This window comes from Dipteris shenzhenensis, chromosome 12, assembly GCF_047967505.1.
Source record: "Dipteris shenzhenensis isolate YYH24624 ecotype China chromosome 12, Dip_SZ_1.0, whole genome shotgun sequence".
Classification (NCBI taxonomy): Eukaryota; Viridiplantae; Streptophyta; class Polypodiopsida; order Gleicheniales; family Dipteridaceae; genus Dipteris; species Dipteris shenzhenensis.
In genome coordinates this window covers 25468888-25488816 of record NC_141607.1, presented here as the reverse complement: position 1 = coordinate 25488816, position 19929 = coordinate 25468888, and the positions used below count along the sequence as shown (strand labels likewise).

Sequence of the window (19929 nt, the reverse complement as noted above, 5' to 3'; positions counted from 1 at the left end):
AAGAAGGAGGGCAATGGGACTGCCAATTGTCAAAGGAGTCGCAACTTTGTAGAAATTATGTGAAGACAAGAAGGTCAATACGTAAAAGCCACGAAGATCAAAGAAGCAAGTAGTCCACCAAGATAAGAAAAGAAAAAAAGCAAGTGTTGAAGGTTGTCCGTTTAGCTGGAGGCATTCTAGCATTGCTTTCCAATGTGACAAGCATAGAGGTCCTAGACTTGTCATACAATGAGCCAAAGAGGATAAAGATGAGCACCTGAGTAAGAAAGGAAGCCATGAGGAGTAAATTGGTGAGATTTTGTGAATCGAAAAAATGACCTTGTTCTGAGTCCTCCATATCTTAGTCACTATCATAGCATGTAGTAAATTCCAAAGATGGAGCTGAGGATCCAGTCATCCAACCATGATCCTTATGCTATAACATGGGGTGTCTTGTTGGTTTTGCTATAGAGGTCTGAAATATGTGCCTCACCCCTTCATGTTTCACCCTACTACTATTACAACTACTCCAAGTTCTTAAAACCTATGACCATACTTTTTGGCTCTTCTAAGAGACTAAGAAACATGGTTTCTTTCTTTGGGATCAAGGCCTAAATGGGCTATTGTTAAATTAGAATATGATAGTATTTTGGGTTAGTGATAATGTAAGGATTACTTTGTGATTTCGGATAAACTTGAGGGTTTTAAAGTAAATGTAGAACAAGGGGCTTCATTCTCTAATTTTTTTAAAGGGAGAATTCTAGAAAATTTCATGCTCCTTTGGTTTGGGGTAAAAAATTGGGCGACCATGGCATTCAAGAAAAAATGTGTATTGATCACCAAAAAATAGCCAAACTTTGGCAGCCCGTATCTATTGATTGCCAAATCCAAATGGGGTCATGTTATATATCAAACTAAACGACAAGGCATTATTTATGGAATTGCAATTAATTGTTTTCCATCAAATTTATGGTAAGGTCTCCCATTTTAAACTATCATTTCTCAAGGAGTGGTGGGTGATCCACATAGGCTATATCTTACTATATATTAAGGATGGTGGGAGGCACAAGAGGCTACCACATGGAAAATTTTACCAAACCTACCAAGGTGGCAGTTATTTGGAGCTCATTTGGAGGCTCAAGAAGAGAGGAGGGAGGTTCGGGAGGATAGCTAAGGAAAAACTTGGAGGAGTGACCATGCAAAGACATGTGTTGCTTCGAGGTCAGCATAGTGCAAGGCAGAGGTGGCAAAAATTGAGGAAAAATCATCCACGTGGTGTGTTCGTAGTAGCCAAAATCCACGTGGTGGATTAGTGCAAGCTAGCTTGATAGACGATACATGTGGCATGTGGTGCATAGTATGGGTTGCACACTGTGCTCTGGATGGCAACGCGAGTGGTCATTACTGCAAGACAAAACAAGCAAGTGATTGGAAGCTCGATGATTGAAGGACTACCACACAAGCAAGGGACTGAAGGACTTCGTGGGCTGCTAACAAATCAATGACGAGTTGCTTGCAAAAATTCAGATCACTGTGAGGGGGGAAGGACTCCATAGTAAATGCAGGGAGCACATCATGATTGATAGCGATGTGCACAGGTCCTGGATGACAAGGGCATGTGGGACTTTGAGGTGGCACAAGCCTGAACATCCATGTGGGTATGTGAGTATTTGTAGAATAGCCACATAGTGCCATGCTATGGAAATGTAGGTCACAGACAATGAGGGAGGTGCATCACATTGCCACATGGCATCACAACATTGGGCACTATGAGGGGATAGGGGGCCATAGGCCACTATATATATAGAGAGAGAGAGAAGTAGCGAGGGAGAGAGAAGTATAGAGAGAAGTCGAGGGAGAGAGAGAGAGGGCAATAGAGACATAGAGAACTAGAGAGAGAGAGAGAGAGATAGAGGAAGGGAGGAAGACTCCCATGTGGTAGGAGGGAGAGGAGCCGTAGGTTTTCATATATATATATATATATATGAAAGAGAGAGAGAGAGAATATTAATATATTGAATAATATATATTATATTATATAAAATATATAATATATTATATACATATATATATTTATAGAGAGAGAGACAGAGAGAGAGAGAGAGAACACACACACACATATACATGTGTGTGTGTGTGTGTGTGTGTGTGTGTGTGTACATGTCTTGGGGAAGGGTGGGGGTATATGTGTGTGTGACAAGAGCAATCACAAGATATAATTGTTTTGTTGTGTGAGAGAGAAAGAGAGTGGCTGTGTGCATGTACATGTGCGCAGGTGTAAATGAGAAAGAGAAGGAGGGGGGGGGTATCTAGGATCTCGACCTTATTATTATTCATATCGCACATGCTTTGAAATGGTGAAATGTGAATCTATGTCTTTTGCCCTCTTGCTTCTAGCCTTCTCCTCTTTCCACTTTGAATCCCAAAAATCTAAAATTTCCATGTCAATATTAGCTGCAGGTAATTCATCTTGCAGGTCTTGTGCACATTTTTTCATATTACCTATGACACTATTGATCATGTGACGCACTCCATCTTCATTGATTTCACTGGAGATGGGCATCTCTCCCATTGTGTTTGCTATGACCTCATTTTAGAAACACTCTACATAAATTTCATTGCTAGTTGCATCTGTTATTTACATTTATTACTCATCTTTCTTATCCATGTACAAAGATGTCAGCTAGATTGACTTTCAACCATTTTTTCCATTGCTTTGCTTCCATATTGCCAAGTAGTTCTGGCAAAGACATGCATGAAAAAAGCAGTTATAGGGAGAATACAAATTATATTAATATTCTAACACAATCAACAAACACAAGGTTAATTGTAATAAAGAGAACAATGAATTCCATAATGAGATGCATCCTTAAGCTATACTCTTATGCAAAAGAAATATGGCTTGAATCAAAAGTAATATCCATGATACTAGTAATATTCATGATACCAACAAAGAGGCTTACACTAGTTTGGTAATAGACATTAATGTGTCCTCAAACATAAAAATGTCCTACTAAATTTTAGGAATTTCTTTATGTTTTGAATTCTATCTTGTTTTATTTTAATCAAAGAATTTTTCATCAAAATGGCTATCCCTATTTTGAGATTTCTCCATATGGATGGAGATGTCTTTGTAGTTGAAAGATAATATTTACTTTTTTAAGTCCTTAAATCAACTAACTAAGGTGTTTTTCAAAATATATATATATATAATGAATATTGTTGAACCAACAATTTATACGAGTCCAAATATCAACTTGAATGAAATTCTTATGAAGAAAATGGAGGCTTTGTCATTGAGCAGGTCAACTATACATATTAATGGGTACTTATATTGAATAGAGGTTGAAAGCTCAAAAATCAAACTTATAGACCTATAAAATAGATGATTTTTTGCCTCATTGAGCTAATAAACTAGTGTAAATTATGTCTCATGAAGCTACCAAACCAATGTTACAAATGGGACTCAAAATGTGATATTATAACATCATTGCACCAAAACATGGCTGAAAAGATTTGCCTTCTATTATAATTAGCTACTTCGCAAGGATTAGAGAAAGGTCCATCTCTTCAAATGGCCACATAGCCAACTCTCCATTGCAACCAAGCATCTTCAGCTGCTACATTGCCTCATTACATGCAAGCCTCTCTCATGGATTTTTTGCCATCATCTTATGACCAACGTGTGCTAAAATGGCACACAAAAGGGCACTATTAGGCATGCGAACACTAGAGTGAAATAATTACCAACATTAAAGAAAACCTCAAGGATTCAATCAAAAGCAATGCATTAGAATCCCAGCTCACAATTCTAGCAAGCTCATGGTTCTGAGCACATTGTTCTAGCATCCCCTTCGTGTCTTGTATAACCTTGGTCTTAAAATTACCAACCTATTAATGCTCTCTTTATGGTCTCCATCTGTCTCTGATGCAAGCTATTTATTTGCTCTAGCATTTGCTCTCGAAGTTCTTGGTTGACTTGCTTGCATTGTTTCAATGTTAATGAACGGTTATGCTTAGAGCCAACAGAACCTTCCATCTCAAATTAAAAACTATGTAGAAGTTTGAAATCAAATATAATTTATGCAGATACAAAATCCCTGTGTTAATAACATGTAGTGCATTGTATAGTACATGATACAACGTGTTAGTAAAACTTATGGAATACAACAAATAGTACATGATCTATAAAATGTGTATAGAAAAAAATGGACATAACACTTAGTTGTCAGCATTATTTCGATGCAATGCATATGAGGGGGGTTGTGACTATGTGAATGCATAGAGTGGACTTTAAATCAAACTCAACTCAATTTTCATCTTTATTTCAACATAATGCATAGGAGGGGGGGTTGTTACTAGATGAATGCATAGGAGGGGGGGTTGTTACTAGAGGTGAATGCATAGAGCAGATTTTAAATCAAACAAGCATGCTTATTATATCGGAATTAAAAAGGTTGTTACCTCTCTCTTCGAAAGAATCCATGAACCTGACCTTAGAAGGGGATAGAGATCTATATTCACTACTACCATGTGGCACATTTGAACCTCATGTGAATGGTTATGGAAAAGTCTATCTCTCTAGCACTTAGTTGACAACTTTATTTTAATGCAATGCATATGAGGGGGGTAACTTGTGACTATGTGAATGCATAGAGTGGACTTTAAATCAAACTCAACTTAATTTTCATCTTTATTTCAACATAATGCATATGAGGGGGGGGTTGTGACTACGTGAATGCATAGAGTGGACTTTAAATCAAACATGCATGCTTCTTATGTAGGAATAAAAAATGTGGTTACCTCTCTCTTCGAAAGAGTCCCACGAACCTGCTAACCTTAGAAGTGGTCCCATCTAGTCCCAATGCCTTGTGGGCTTAGGGGCTAGGAACCAATCCGGCAAGGCCAAGCACTGGGTGGGGATTAAGAGAAGGGATAGAGATCTATCTTCACTACTACCATGTGGCACATTTTAACCTCATGTGAATGGTTATGGAAAAGTCTATATCTAGCACTTAGTTTTCAAATTTATTTCAATACGATGCATAAGAGGGAGATTTTGACTATGTGAATGCATAGAACCTTGAATCAAACTCAACCTGGTTTTTGGCTTCCTTTTTATAACTACAAAATTTCTTTAGATACAATCAAATTCCAAAGTCTTGGCAAGGAAACTACCTAAACAGGGTTTTACATAAAACGAAGAATGCTTAAAGAGGGTCATTGTGTTGATCTACTTTGTTCCAAATGAATGTATTCTGTGTATAGATAGCAACAAAACATTGCAATTGAAGCTAGAGATGTGTATGTGGTTTGAAAAGTTCAGTTTTGAACTAAAGAATTGCCGTTTACCGTAAGCTACCTATACGTGGAATTATCTGACCCCTGTGAAAACTTAAAACCAAAGATATAGTTAGATTTATGAGTAGGCTAATATTTATAGGGGATTACGCTATGCTAAGAGGGACTAGAGCCGTTTTGTTTCTCATGATACATGATGATTGGATAAGGGTACATCTACCATGGGTAAATGCATGAAAAACTATAGATTTTTAGCACGTATTGGGCATGTTCCAGTCTGACTCTATAACAGCTAAATGGACACCTAACATAGAGAGCTTCAAAGCAAGAGTGTGAGTTACGTAGGGAATCACCACCTACAAAAAATCAAGAATCAAATTGATGGGGAAATTCCTAACTTTAGAAATGGTCCCATCGACAAGTTATGGACACAAAAAATTATAAATCTCAAGAGTTCACTCGAAAATGAATATGCTATTCACCTAGTGGTCCATTGTTCACTCAGCAGGATTTTTTGTGTGTTGCGCTTATTGAGCAGTGGTGGACTAGACTTGTCAATTTAAGTCTTCGAAAAAAACCACACTAGAGAAAACGAAAGAATCTTACCTCGTGCTACCCTGACGTATGCATAGAGCAAGAGAGATCTGTTGGCACCCACTTCTCTTATAGCTATGCCAATCTCCAAGTTTCCTCAACTCTATGTGATGACCAACAGGACTCGAGCAAGATGCCACACACTGAGATGTGGAAAGGAGCTTGGTAGATGGAGCAAAGAGAAGCTTGGAGATGGTTGGATGATAGTCAAGCTTCAGACCCTAAGTGAAGAAGCAGCACTTGAGGATGACGCAACCACAAGCGTGAAGCTTTGTGTGAGTCACTACAACAAAAGGAGCTCAAACAACGAATAGGATGCTACCCACAAGCACATCCCTTTTTTTATCCTTCTCATCCCCTTTTCCATAACATAAAATCCAAAACCAAGATGTTTTCTCTACCAAGAGAGATTCATAGAAATGCACTGAGCAGAAAGCTTTGCCAATCAGTGGAGGGAGTGGTTGGAGAGGAGCAAGTGGGACGCCATGCATTTTGAACATGAATGTTACAAGCTCTTCCACCATAAACATCACACAAAACACTGGGAAAAAGATCTAGGACGAAAAGGAAACATGGATGATGATCACATACATCACGTCCAGGATAAAAGAATATAGTCGAGGATTGGCACAACAGGATCAATAATCTCACACCATTCCCTCTTTGACCTTGCCGCCTCCCATGTGTAAGAGAACAAGAAGACCACTTTCTAGGTGAAGGTAAGAAAGAACAGTTTGACAAGAGACACAATATGCTCCAAAGGGGGGAGATAAGGCAATGATACACTAAGAAGGAAATTTCCCAACTAAAACCTAAATGTAAAGATCCCATGCCAGGACTTCAAAGGCTTTCTTCAATTTTAGCCACCCTTCAAATCCTTTCTTTCAATTCGAGCCATCTAAACACCAAAGAAGTAAATGCCTTTATGTCTATCGTCTATACATGGAATAGACACTACATTAAGGCTTGGACAAACATGTTATTCCTACTTCTAGGAATGAAACTTATCCCATCCTTGTGTCTGCCTATGTAAACCAATTATCAACATCTCTATGCAAAAAATTGATTGATCACTAGACTTCCACTCAAGGCACTTCACCAATTAGATTCTCTCCCACACAGTTTATCCATCTATCTTTATCTCTTAGAATGTTTGGTGCTTCTAAGTTTGGTATTTTATTGGATGTCTAATGGCCAGAATTTAAGAGATTCTCTCTTTGAGGTATCCACCCACATCCTATAGAGACCTTCGACCTTTCATAGAATCTGCAAGCTCACTATTAATTCAAACTAAGGTACTCCACTAGGAAGGGGATTATTATTATCTGTGTTTCAAAAAAAGTGTTTCTATTTATATTTTTTGGAGAGTAAGGTAAAAGTTGAATTCTTTCATTCATCTATGTTAATGCTAGGGGGATTGAGAGCCAATTCACTTCATCACTTCATCATTCTATGTTGATGCCAGGGATGTTGAGAGCCAATTCATAGCTTTGGAGTCTTAGGTGTCGGCCCATAACTTGATGCCTTTCCTGAGCATGCTTCGTGCTTGAGCAATGTCATGTCATCCAATTTCCAAAAGTCTCAACAGCCTTGAAACCTTGCTCCACCATGGATATACTATCCATGAGTCTAGAGTCACCCTTTAGTCCCTTTCTACCTTTCCATGTCAATAGACCAAATCCCTCCTTCCATGCAACTACTAGACCTATTGTTAGATTTGAACCCAAAACATTAAGGGCAAAGCCTGACACATATCAATCATACCACAAGAGGCCCATCCATGAATCCACAACTTTACATTTCCCCTTCTCAATGAAGGATTTAACAATGTTGACAATTTCACTATACTTGATGAATTGTACCTGAAATTCTTTAAACCATTCCAAGGGAAGGCCCTTAGTAGTTCTTAGGGAAAAAGTCTTCAGCCAGCTGTAGAGAGACTCTAACACCCTATAAAAACTCCTGTAGGTCTCAATCACACAAGAAAAAATGTATTTATCTTCAATGGAGAATGAAACCATATCATCAACAAAGAAATGGGCACTAAGCTAGTCCCCAAACTATAAAGAAACCCCTTTGATTGCACCCAAGTCTCACATTTGATCCTTGAGGCTAGTAGAATGTATAAAGATGGATGCACAAATCACTAATAAGAGAGGTGGCAAGGGGCACCCCCAACGAATTGATATTTTCAAATTATTTGTTCCCATAAACCCTGCATTAAGGTATAGGATGGTGGAGGGATGCCTCAACACGGTAGGATTAAATCAATATCATGCATGAATATTTTAAATCTTTTTGGACATGAAATTTAAAGTCCCATATGAGTTTGGTACTCCCATATAGGAGTGGATCAATATCCCTCATGAACATACATTTAAGGCCCCACATACAAGTTTAGAAGCCCATGTTGGGAGTGAATCAACATCCCACATGGAATATTTGAATTTCCAAATGGGATGTTTAAAGTTATTTGAAATCTTGTTTAACATGGCATTTGAATTCCCATACATGATTTTGGTACTCCCGCATAAGTGTGGATCAATATCCCACATGGAATGTTTGAATTCCTAGACATCATTTTTAAAGACCCACATACAAGTTTCGAATTCCACTTTGGGAGCACATCAATTCCCACATGGAATATTTGAATTTTTAAACGGGATATTTAAAGTCCCGTATAGGAGTTTGGAGGTTCCTTATGAAATTCGAAGTCCCATATAGGAGTTTTAGGGTCCCTTTCCTAGAAGAGATTTAAATTTGCACATAGGAGTTGAGGGTCCCTCATGGGATTTGAAGTCCCACATAGGAGTTTTGGGGTCCCTTATGAGATTTGATCCGTGTCCCATAAGGGATTTGAAGTCCCATACAGGAGTTTAGGGGTCCCTTATGGGATTCAATCATATCCCATAAGGGATTTGTAAAGTCCCTTGTGGAAGGTAGCAGGGTTCTAAGTTTTCTTTGACCTGATAAGAAATAATGTTTTTAAAGAATAAATTTGGAATTTATGGAATTGAATACGATTTAAAAGAATTTTTATTTAAAAAAGCAGTTAAAAAAGAACTTTTATTTGAGGGCTAAAGCTATCAATAAATGTAAAATGCACCCACAATTTCCAGAAAAAATAAAATCTCAAGGATTTCGGCAGGAGCTTATTTTCATATCGATTTCCATGAAGTTTGTGGAAAACTAAAAAAGGATAGGTCCTTGATAGGTCAATTTTGCATGATCACTATGGTTCAAAAGGATTGAGAAATCACACATGGAAAAGAGATAGATGTCAAATGACAAAGTTAAGCTTGTATGGAGCCCAAGATAACAAGAGCACTTTCAACAATTAAGCATATATGGATGAAGGTGCAAGAATGGTCAAAGAAGAATAAAAAGTAATGGTTCATCATAAGAATTAGCTAAAATAATAAAAGGAATATCCCACAACATGTATCACCTATATAATTAGGATCAAGTGTTAGAATAAATAATAATGTAATGTAGTGGTTAAGGTTGAGGTAAATGAAAACTTTCTCAAGCTCATAACTACCACCAGTGATCTCAATTTCACCCCAAAACTTTATTGTTGTCATGTACTAATGTAGGAAGACCATTGAGTACTTGGGTAAATTCTACACAACCATGAAGTGTTCAAGACTAATCCACCTTCAAGGTCACATCACTCAAAACTTGCATAGATAAATCCTCTTGGGGTTGTACTCCAATGATCTCAATTTCACCTCGAAATTTTATTGTTGGCATGTATAAAGGTAGGAAGACCATTGAGTACTTGCATAAATTCTACACAACCATGAAGTGTTCAAGATTAATCTACCTTCATGGTCACATCACTAAAAGCTTGCACAGATTTCCTCTTGGGGTTATACTACTAGAAAAACATACATATAACATGCAATCAAGGGGTAATATATAAACCCACTTACATATTGTTCCTACATGCCTTTCTCTTACCAAATGTTGATTTTTTGATTGTGTGAATTAAAAAACCCCTTGCATGTGTATAGTTTTGTGAATTTATTGGATTAAAAGAATCCCTTATGTCTAAACATCTTGTAATAGAGCTACTCAACATGGCACTAAATATAGTGAAAGTCAAAGAGATATATGTTGGAAAATAGACAAAGGACTCCCTTCTCCTTCTCTCATTCTTATAGCACTCTCCTCCCTCGCCCTCCTTGTCCTCTAGGTAATTCCTCTTGCACATCCTCCTCCTCCTCCCCCTCTCCTTTCCCTTGATCGCACCCCCCTCTCCTCTCCTTCCACTCCCTCATGCTCCCTCTCCTCTCCTCTCATCTTGCCTCACCCCCTCTCTCCATCCCCTCTCCTCTTCCTCTCCTCTTCCTCTCCTCTCAAAACCCCTACCCCCTCTCGCTCTCCCAAATGTGGCCATGATAGTTGGATCAAAGAGCGGACTGGTAGAACCCTTGAAATCATCGGAGTTCGTCCACCTGCCCGAGATCGCCTGCAAATCGGGGCTCTTCGGAAAATTCTTGAGATCGGAGCTGTCACGACCCCGAGGAAGACCCACGTAGAGATGCACTGTGTCTCCATCGAAGCTCAGGCTTGTTCCGTGAGCGGAACTATACTTCTTGAACGGAGAGGTGTGGCCAGAAAGGAGAGACTCATAGGACAAGAGCTAACACAACTCTTGTTTGTGGTGGAGCAGAGTGTTCTCAATTGTTCTTTCAGTAAGTGAACACACATTTACTTACTCCTCTTTGTTTAAGATCCAGTACCTACTTTACTTAGGTGTGCTTGTCATGTGTGTAGGTGGCTACTAAAGACATTCACAGAGCCTAGAGACACTATTGTGGATGTGTTTTCAAGTTGTGGGGGGCTTGATTTTTAGAGCAAGATTTTGCTCCAGCATTGTTTTTGCATGGACAAGGATCCCCAGGTATACCATGCATGTCTTCAGCATGTGCCATCTGATTATGGCTCGGAGTAGTCATGAGGGAGCTTGAGTTTCCATGGATGCTACATTGCATTTACATTTACATTCTGTTGACATATAACTTTGCATTAGACTTTGGTGTGGTCTTGACTTATTCCTCTCCTTTTATGTCGAGAAATTCAGACTTGTTTTGAAATGTCTAAAAGTTTGCATTAGTCATTTAAACTTGTTTTGACATGTTTATGCTTTAAATGAGAAAGAGTATGGCTTCTTAAAAGTAAGCCTCACATTTTGAAATGTCTGTACAAGGCTTGCATTAGACAATGAGACTCATTTTGACATGTTTATGCTTTGCATGAGAAATAGTACAGCTTCACAAAAGTAAGGGTTACATTTTGAAATGTCCATACAAGCTTTGCAATAGACACTTTAAACTTGTTTTGACATGTTTATGCTTTAAATGAGAAATACTATAGCTGCACAAAAGTAAGCCTTACATTTGAAAATGTCTATCCAAGGTTTGCACTAGACATTTTGACTCATTTTGACGTGTTTTTACTTTAAATGAGAAAGAGTATAGCTTTGCATAAAGTAAGCCTTATGTTTAAATTATTGCAATAATACAATTATAGATTAAAAGCTTTCTCCTTGCTTTTTCCCAAGAAGAAGCTTTCTCTTGACCATCTACATCCACGTTGAACATATCCTACAATTAGATGGGAGTGAAAGGGATAGGAGACCACATGAGAAAAATATGAGACAGGTTGCATTGAGGAACCTCAAGATACAAGGTGTTGTCTTGTTCATCATGGGTTCCCTCATTCTTGTCTTTTGTCGTCTCCTCGGAGCATGCGCCATGCAGAGCTTGTGTGTCTTATTCATCATGGGTTCCCTCATTCTTGTCTTCTGTCGTCTCCTCGGAGCATGCGCCACGCGAAGCCCGTTCTACACTCACTCATCTCATCTGTCACTTCTACTCGTGCTTGCTTCGCTCCTATACTACCTACGACATTAGGCCGCATGGGTGGCATGCAAAGGGCTTAGTCCGTCACTAGCTTAGATAGCCTCCCGTCAAGAGCAGATGATAAAATTCGCCAATTCGCCATCTTTTCATGTTTTTCTAATTATTAACTAGCTTCCTCTCATTTCAGGGTGCTTAGAGGTTTTGGGGGGGGAAATTTGAAGTTTTGATTTTTTCCAAACTAAGGAAGTATAATATACGCATGGGCAAACGGAAAATTTTCAATTGCATTGACAAGAAAGAGAAACCATATATGGCTATGCGGACCCCAATATTCAAATATCCTGAGTAAATAAAAGAAGCAAGTACACTGCATTTGCTGGACACACAGTTGGAGAACCAAACTAGGATGAGATGGCGACTATTCTTTTTGGTGTCGAGATAAAACGGAAACACTAATTAGTGAGCTAAGGTTTGCCGATGATTCACGCTGTCCGAACGAAAAAGTTCAGAATGCTCCGAGATGGTTGCAAGGAATATTGGATGGCAGATGAGAAAGGGTGGCGAATGCGGATCGTTGCTCAGGGGGACAAAGATCGAGAGGTGGGGGGAGCCACGGAGAGCAAGGTCGTTGCTGTGGGCAAAGATGGATGCACGAGCAGAGGTGCTACTCTACTACTGGGAATCTGTTGGTTGTGAAAGGACCTACACTGCTGGTTAGTGCAGCTGCAGGCGCAATCGCTGCAGCGATCGAGCAACGGTCGAGCGAATCAGTAAGTGAGTCGCTGGAGAACGAAGAAGCAAAATTAGCGACGGAGAAAATTGTGGCCTGATGATCCGCGTCTTCTTGGTCGTTTGCTTCTCTTTGGTCTGCCTGCTGTTGCTTTAGGGGGACTAAAACAGCGACAATATTGCATGCAGCAGCAATATGCATAAAAGTATCGTTATATGTCGTTGCGCGGGCAACGACTGGTGATCGAATTTTCATTCCTGCTGAGTTGTTTGCAAAACCAACACCCATGGCCATGAGGATGACCAATCGTTGCTATTTGTTGATCATCGTCTTCTCTTCCTCTTCCTGTATGATTCCTGGTGTTGCTGCGAGCAAATTAACTACTAAGACGAGCAGAGCTGACTATGCAATCTTCTTCCTCGTCGTTCTTGTTGGTACTTAATTGCAAAACGACTAAGTGCGTCACATTATCAGAAACAGCTCCCATACATTATGGCCAGGCTATGAGATGGTTGTAACTTGTCTTCTTTGTTGTCGATGAATCGAGCATTTATATTTTCTTTTCTGCCTCGCTGTCGTTGCGACAATAATCTAGGCATTCCCAAGTGCAACAATTCTATGCATCCAACGGCATCAATTTCATGCATCCAACTGCAGCAATTCCATGCTTCCAATTGCAACACAACTTAATAAAAGCATCAATCTATATCGTAGCAGTGCTGCTACGATATCTACCTGCTGCACAGCGGGCACATTATCAGGCCATTCTCGTTGCACTCCAAGCAGCGCACCAACTCATCTTGCTCGTCCAAAACCTTGCAGCTTCCACTGCAAGTGAGACAAGGCACAAACCTCAAATCGCCACAGCCCTCACACACCTTCCTTGTTGACAAATCCACTGCCTGCAAACCTTCCATCAGCTTCGCCAGTAAGCCCTCCTCGTGCAGCTGCTTCACCTCTTCAGCTCCCCCGATGTATCTCCCCTTGATGAACAGCCTCGGCACCCTCATCCCCTTGCTGCCCAACACCTCCTCCAGCTCCTCCCTGAACTTAGCATGCATCCACACATCCCTCTCGTCCACCTCCACCCCCATGCCTCGCAAGATGAGCCTGAGTTCAGAGCAATCCTCGTGTGTCTTCCTCACCCCCCTTAGACTCGTGAAATATAGCACAACCCTCTCCTCTCCCTTAGGTGGGCACCTCCGCTCGAATCTCCCCAGGAGCCACGCTCCCTCCTCTTCCTCCTCATCAACTGGCAGCACTTTTGATGATGATCTTCTCTTCTCCCTGGACGCCAAAACACCGTCTTCAGAGTTGAATTCCACAGTATACGCAGGTTTCTGCACTTGAAAGCTGTCAGCATCCGAGCTGATCTCAGATGGAGCCCATGTGTTCTTGTCCGACGATCCAGAATGCGTTGCGCTTCCATCGCCATTCAGCTGCAGCCAATCGTCCCTCGCTCCTGCTATTGCCTCCAGTGCTTGCTCAAATGTGGCCATGATAGTTGGATCAAAGAGCGGACTGGTAGAACCCTTGAAATCATCGGAGTTCGTCCACCTGCCCGAGATCGCCTGCAAATCGGGGCTCTTCGGAAAATTCTTGAGATCGGAGCTGTCACGACCCCGAGAAAGACCCACGTAGAGACGCTCTGTGTCTCCATCGAAGCTCAGGCTTGTTCCGTGAGCGGAACTATACTTCTTGAACGGAGAGGTGTGGCCGGAAAGGGATTTGGCAGGACTGAGAAGCAACTTCAAACCGGAATTCCCATCAATCGGCTCCATTGCAGACATGCTAGTTGCATCCGCATCCATTAGCGAGCTTGAAGACGGAGACCTGATCGGAGACAAGTCGAATACCGACATTGAAGGGGTCACGATTGGGGATTCATCATCAAAATAGGATCTTCTATCGAGCTCCAATTCTCCTTGGAAATAGTACTTTCGCCATACAGGAGAACCGACTTCAGGAGGGCACGAATCCGTTTCTTGCACAACGCTGAGAGAGAGCGATTTATCAGCAAATCTTCTTTTACCACCTCCCGATGCTATCAAGGGAGAAGGCGTTCGACTACCATCTTCGAGGCCCTCCATGAGCTCCCAAGTGTTGATCGTCTCCAGATCATTATCATTCTTCAGCAGCAGCTGACTTTCATTCTCTTCCTTCAAAGGCCTCAGCTTCGCCTTCGACCCCATAAGCTTCACATCCGATCCAGGGATTGAAAACATGAAATCGTCTCCAGCTTTTGTTGTACCTTGTATATTCTTTGCTAAGTTGATGAAGCTGCCGCCATATCCTTGATCTTCAGGCGTTTCCATCTTAAGTATGCCATATGAACTCGATGTCAAGGAGACGACATGGCAGCCGTCTTCCTCCCTCTCGGCAGCATGATGAACAGGAGCAGATCTTGATACGCTGCGGGACAACGGCATATACCAGTTTTGCTTTGTCGCAGGTTTGCGGGCAAGTGTAGCTGAACATACGCAACCCATCTCGCCTCAGGCCAGTATAGAATTAAGATTATGCCAAAAGGCGCAGGCCCATTCCAAGCGCAGCAGCAGAGTAGAGAACGCTATGATCGAAAGACTGGAACCGCAAACGAGCAAACAGAAGGAAAAAGGCCGCAATGCAATGAAAAGATTGAGCGAGACGCACAAGCTTTTGCAGCAAATAGTATCTCTGTATCTGCGCCTCCCAAAGACACGGGCTTTCACAAGGCAATGGAGAGGCCAAAAACCAGACAAGGAATGGAGAGACTGCGAACCTCTCTCTCTGATCTCTCTCGCTCTCTGGCCCCCTCTCTCTCTTTCGCTGGCTCTACTTCACACCTCCAATCCACTCCTCTCAGAAAGGGAAGCTGGGCAGAGAACTCACTACCAAGGTTGCGGGTGTGGTTGCGTGCTGCAATCGCTGCAGGAGTGTAAGGCTATGCTTAACTCCTGAGGATGAGGATCGAGAAGTCTCGTTCTCCTCTCGAAAGGGGATAAAGGAGGGAAAATTGCAAACATCAATCTCTCTCTCTCTCTCTCTCTCTCTCTCGTGTTCGTCGCTCACTTCCTCTCTCCCTCTGGTTCGCACTCAAGGGGGGAGAGTCCCTGGGGATGAAGGCACAGAGGGAGAGAGGGGGGGAGGAGGGAGAGTCAAGGATCTCAGGTCGGCAATGCCATGGCAATGGGAGACTCCAAGGAACTCGTCGTTAGTTCCTATATAGAGATGAAGGAGAGGCATTTTTTTGCGAGGCTGTGTTTTGGCAGATTGCACTTGGTATGGATGCCGTGTAGCAGCCCGCCGCGTGGAACTCTTCAACGGTCAACACCAAATGCTGACTCATGTGAACCCTCCATCACGCTCGCCGTCCCCAAACACTCATGCTAACACTCTTTCTATTTTATTGTAACATAATAACATCATAATAACATAAGGCGCTTCCAAACGAAGAAAAATTAAAAGCATTTGGCCCCTTCGCCCACCTCACCTAGTTGGTTGCCCTCGTCTGATTCCTTCTAGAAGACTCCCTGCTTGTCAATAGTAGGCCTCACTCAGTGTGCCCCTCGTAGATGGCCGTGTGTGCATGTGTGTGTGGAAGAAAAAGGAGGCAATTAAAAACCTCCTTTAGAGGGGATGTTGAGTCCCTCTAAAAGACTCCCTGCCTGTCATTAGTAGGCCTCATTCAACATGCCCCTCTTAGATGGCCGTGTGTGAGTGTCTTTTTGTGTGGGGAAGAAAAAGGAGGCAATTAAAAACGTCCTTTAGAGGAGCATCCCCAAACTCTCTTAAGACTAGCTCCTCTTCACCTAGTCATTTTTACACTCAAATTGTTAAATGCTTCTCTAGAGCGCCAACATACTCTCTCATCACATGTGTGGTGCAAAGGGCTCAAGGCCTTGCACCTCCTTCCTTTGTGTGGAGCCTGGAGTTGGTGATGGCTATCTTCTCTCCTACCAATCTTTTCACATCATCTTATCGGGCAAATGTCCTCCATGTTTTCCCTCGAAAACATATGCCTAAGGCCTACACTTTGCAGAACATATTACTAGCAAGATACAATTATCAAATGTATTTGCACTAGCTGAAATTCCAAAATTTTGAGAAAGGATTTTGTTCGTCTTTCAAAAAACTGGCTATATTTAAAGCAACTTAGCTATATCAAACTGAATATAATGTGTGTTTACACAGACAAAAAACGTTTTTTTTTAAAACTCAACCACCCAACTCACACACTCGGTTGAGGCTATTGAGGGGCATCCAGCCCTGCCTCTATCCCCCAAGGGGATCGAACGAGGGCTGCCGCCCTGGTAGGCTGGCAGCCTTACCACTGGGCTAGCCTTAACAATGGTGATTCAACATGCATTTCACCCCAATTTTATGTTTAGCTTTGGCTTGTGTGTAATATTCCATCACAATATCCTATCATTTGTGAACACTATAGCCTTCCAAATAGTCATATGAAAAGGAGACCGGTGTCCTATTTCATTAACCGAGTCACATCCATAACTTATCAGTTGTTGCTCTTTGTTGAGTGTCTAACCATAGGTTAGATGGGTAAAACCTCTTGAAGGAGAGGCTATTGTGTATTGTCCATATTGTATTTTTCTTGAAGAGCAAAGGGAAAGTTTATGTGAATATGCTCGTAGTCCCGAATAGAACCTCAAAGGCCTAACCTCTAAAAGGACAAGCTTAAATTTTGGGGTGTTTTTTGAGTATCTCTATTCGATTTTCCTCTTGACCTTATCTTTGAAAACCACCCTGACACTCTTAAATTCTAGGATGTCGAGTGTGTACACATCCTCAATATCCTTACATCCGACTTGGCAATTCACTAGGGCTCTCCAATTCTAAGCACACCCTTCTTACTGCTGCTTTATAGGTGGATTGACACATCCCCATTAATTCCACCACCTTAGACTAACCTCCCCTTCAAGATCGAAACACATGAAATAAGACCATATAAATCTTTGAAGGGGCAATAATCTCCTTTTTACAAGAAATTGTGGTTTCTTATATTGATGGTTATCCGCCAAACCCTCAATTTTAAGTTCTAACTAGAACATCCAAAAGTGCATCTTGCTCCAATAAAAATGAAGTGAGAAAAATAAAGGGAACAATTTTCAAGCATTCATGTGTATGTTATGGAGGAGGCACTTTACCTCTAGACGATGTATGTAATTCTATTTCAAAAAGTGGCACATCTTCCAAAAAAAATTTTAAATTTCAAGTCTGAGCCTTGCTTGCAATGACAATACCTTTCAAAATTTAAAGTCTATGCCATACCTTTATGTAGCACAAAGTCCTATATGGGCCTACAAATGAAATATTAGGGATGCCTTTCAAATATTTTGTCACTGTTCTATCTCACATTCAATCACCATAGCGTCTGCCTTCTTTTCCCTCCGCTCCTTACTACGACGCATCCTCATGAGAAGCACACATCTAGCTCCATGGCCCCACATTTTGGCAACAAGGCATTTATATCACCGCTCCCCTCAAGTGGGCAAGGACACATTGATTTGAATTCTTATAGATCATCTCCCACCAGGTAGGCAAGCACAAACTCTCTCTAGTCTTCCTATTGGTAAGTCACTAAGCATCTTCTTTAGCATGTATATTTAAAGCTAGGTAGTTTGAGACCCATATTTTGGCGCACCTTACATCAGAATCCACCAATTACATGCTAAGTGTTCCTAAAGTTCCCCATATATACAAATTGTAAATCATAATTCTTCAAAATAATAGTGACAAACTAGGAAACTGCAAAGGTAGGCCCACATTATACTAGTAGCAATATTATTCATTTCATCATGGCCACAAGTGATGCTTTGTAATCCTTCAAAGACTCACAAAACCATAGGTGACAATGTGGAAATTTTGAGAGTGTTCAATCCACTACAATAGATGTCCTACCAACTATATTAAAATATGTGAAAAGTAAACCTAAGAGTGATTATTCTAGTTGCATGTTTACAACATTTGAAATGTAAAAGTCTCCTAGTAAGTCAATAGTTGTTTAAAGAAAGATATTGCAGCAAATGAATAGGAGTTCACAAATTGTGTTTAAGCTGATGTTATGTAAAAAGATATTTAGCAACGGTTTTAGACATAGATGATCATTCAAAATAATTTATGTGCATGGTGTTTGCCAAAAGACATAAAGAATATGTTATTTTAAATTTTTTGGCATCATAACTCCATGTCTAAGAAGAATGTTTTGATTTCAAAAGGCATCACTTACTATACCAATCAATAATATAGAGCGTGAGTATAATTTTTGACAGTGTGGTGAGAAACTTCCTGCTTTGACAATTGTAAAATCAGAATGTTAATAAATTTCCACGTAATATATATGCTTTGAATGAGCTTAAAAGCAAGATTAAGGAGGCATCTAACTAAAAACCAATGATTCAGCAGTTGTTGGTATCCTAGTTTCCAAAAGGTAGGACTTTCACAATGATACAAGAATTAGTGTAGACTATAAATTTTTGGCTAATGTGGCAAGAAGTATGTTGTCAGAGCATTTTTTAATTAAGAATTCAAGCTACACATGGCAACTTGCTTTCTAAAAAATTCTTGTCTTGAAAAGTCTCCCCTAATCGAATTATCAAGAACATTTACATAGCATGTCATCATATCCTGTTATCTGTATTTCATAACCTACAACTCATCCTTTCATAGCAAAATTGAAGCAAGGGCCTTTATTACCTATATTTATAGCCATGCCCCCAATACGATATTTCTCAATTTCTCTCCTTGAAATGCATTTATTTCCTCTTACATATATTTTCCACACCTATCTCAAAGTCAAGTATATTAATGTTGGAAGCATCTAGAATGGTCTAACATTCTTGTCAAATAAGGTTCGTTTCAAAGTGGAGAAATTTCCAATTGGTAGGTATAGTGGTAGATTGTTTGAACATGTGCTCTAATTTCAACATGCCCATCCTCTAGTTTCTCCTCTCCTCAATAACATAGTCTCCTTTCATGAATCCGCATAATGGATCCTCATGACTTACTGTCCTTTGTGGGGTCCCATGACTGCACTTGCAACCCTTCAAGTTAACTTTAGATGGGGAATTTGCTTGTACTACATCATCTTCATCTATTAACAAACAAAACATTCTTTCTATCATTCCATATGTGAAATGACATTAGCCAATTTGTGATAGTTCTTGTTATCATTTTAATGATAGGTCTAGCTTTCCCTCATTTCCCCCTCTCCCACCCCCCATTTTTCTATCTTTGTCCCTCGGGCCTCAAATTCCTATCTACCCCCCCTTTTATTTATATCCCCCCCCTCCCTGTCCCCTAGATCCTTGTTATTCACCCCCTTTGCTCACAATACCCCAAATTCTTAGTGAAAATACCCCTTAAACCATCCCCTGGAGTCTTACCCCTATCTCATTCCCAACCATCTCCCCTTGCTAGGAAAAGCAGTCAAGCAAGCGCAACCCCTACTATTCTACA

The 19929-nt window shown here is 40.7% G+C and overlaps 1 protein-coding gene across 1 annotated transcript; it reads right to left on the bottom strand.

Annotated features, from left to right (window-relative positions):
• Positions 1-13196: 13196 nt before the first annotated feature.
• On the bottom strand, positions 13197-15661 carry LOC147896027 (uncharacterized). Its single transcript, XM_087382608.1, has one exon. The coding sequence runs from the start codon at positions 14961-14963 to the stop codon at positions 13206-13208; it is 1758 nt and encodes a 585-aa protein (XP_087238734.1). The 5' UTR covers positions 14964-15661; the 3' UTR covers positions 13197-13205.
• Positions 15662-19929: the final 4268 nt, after the last annotated feature.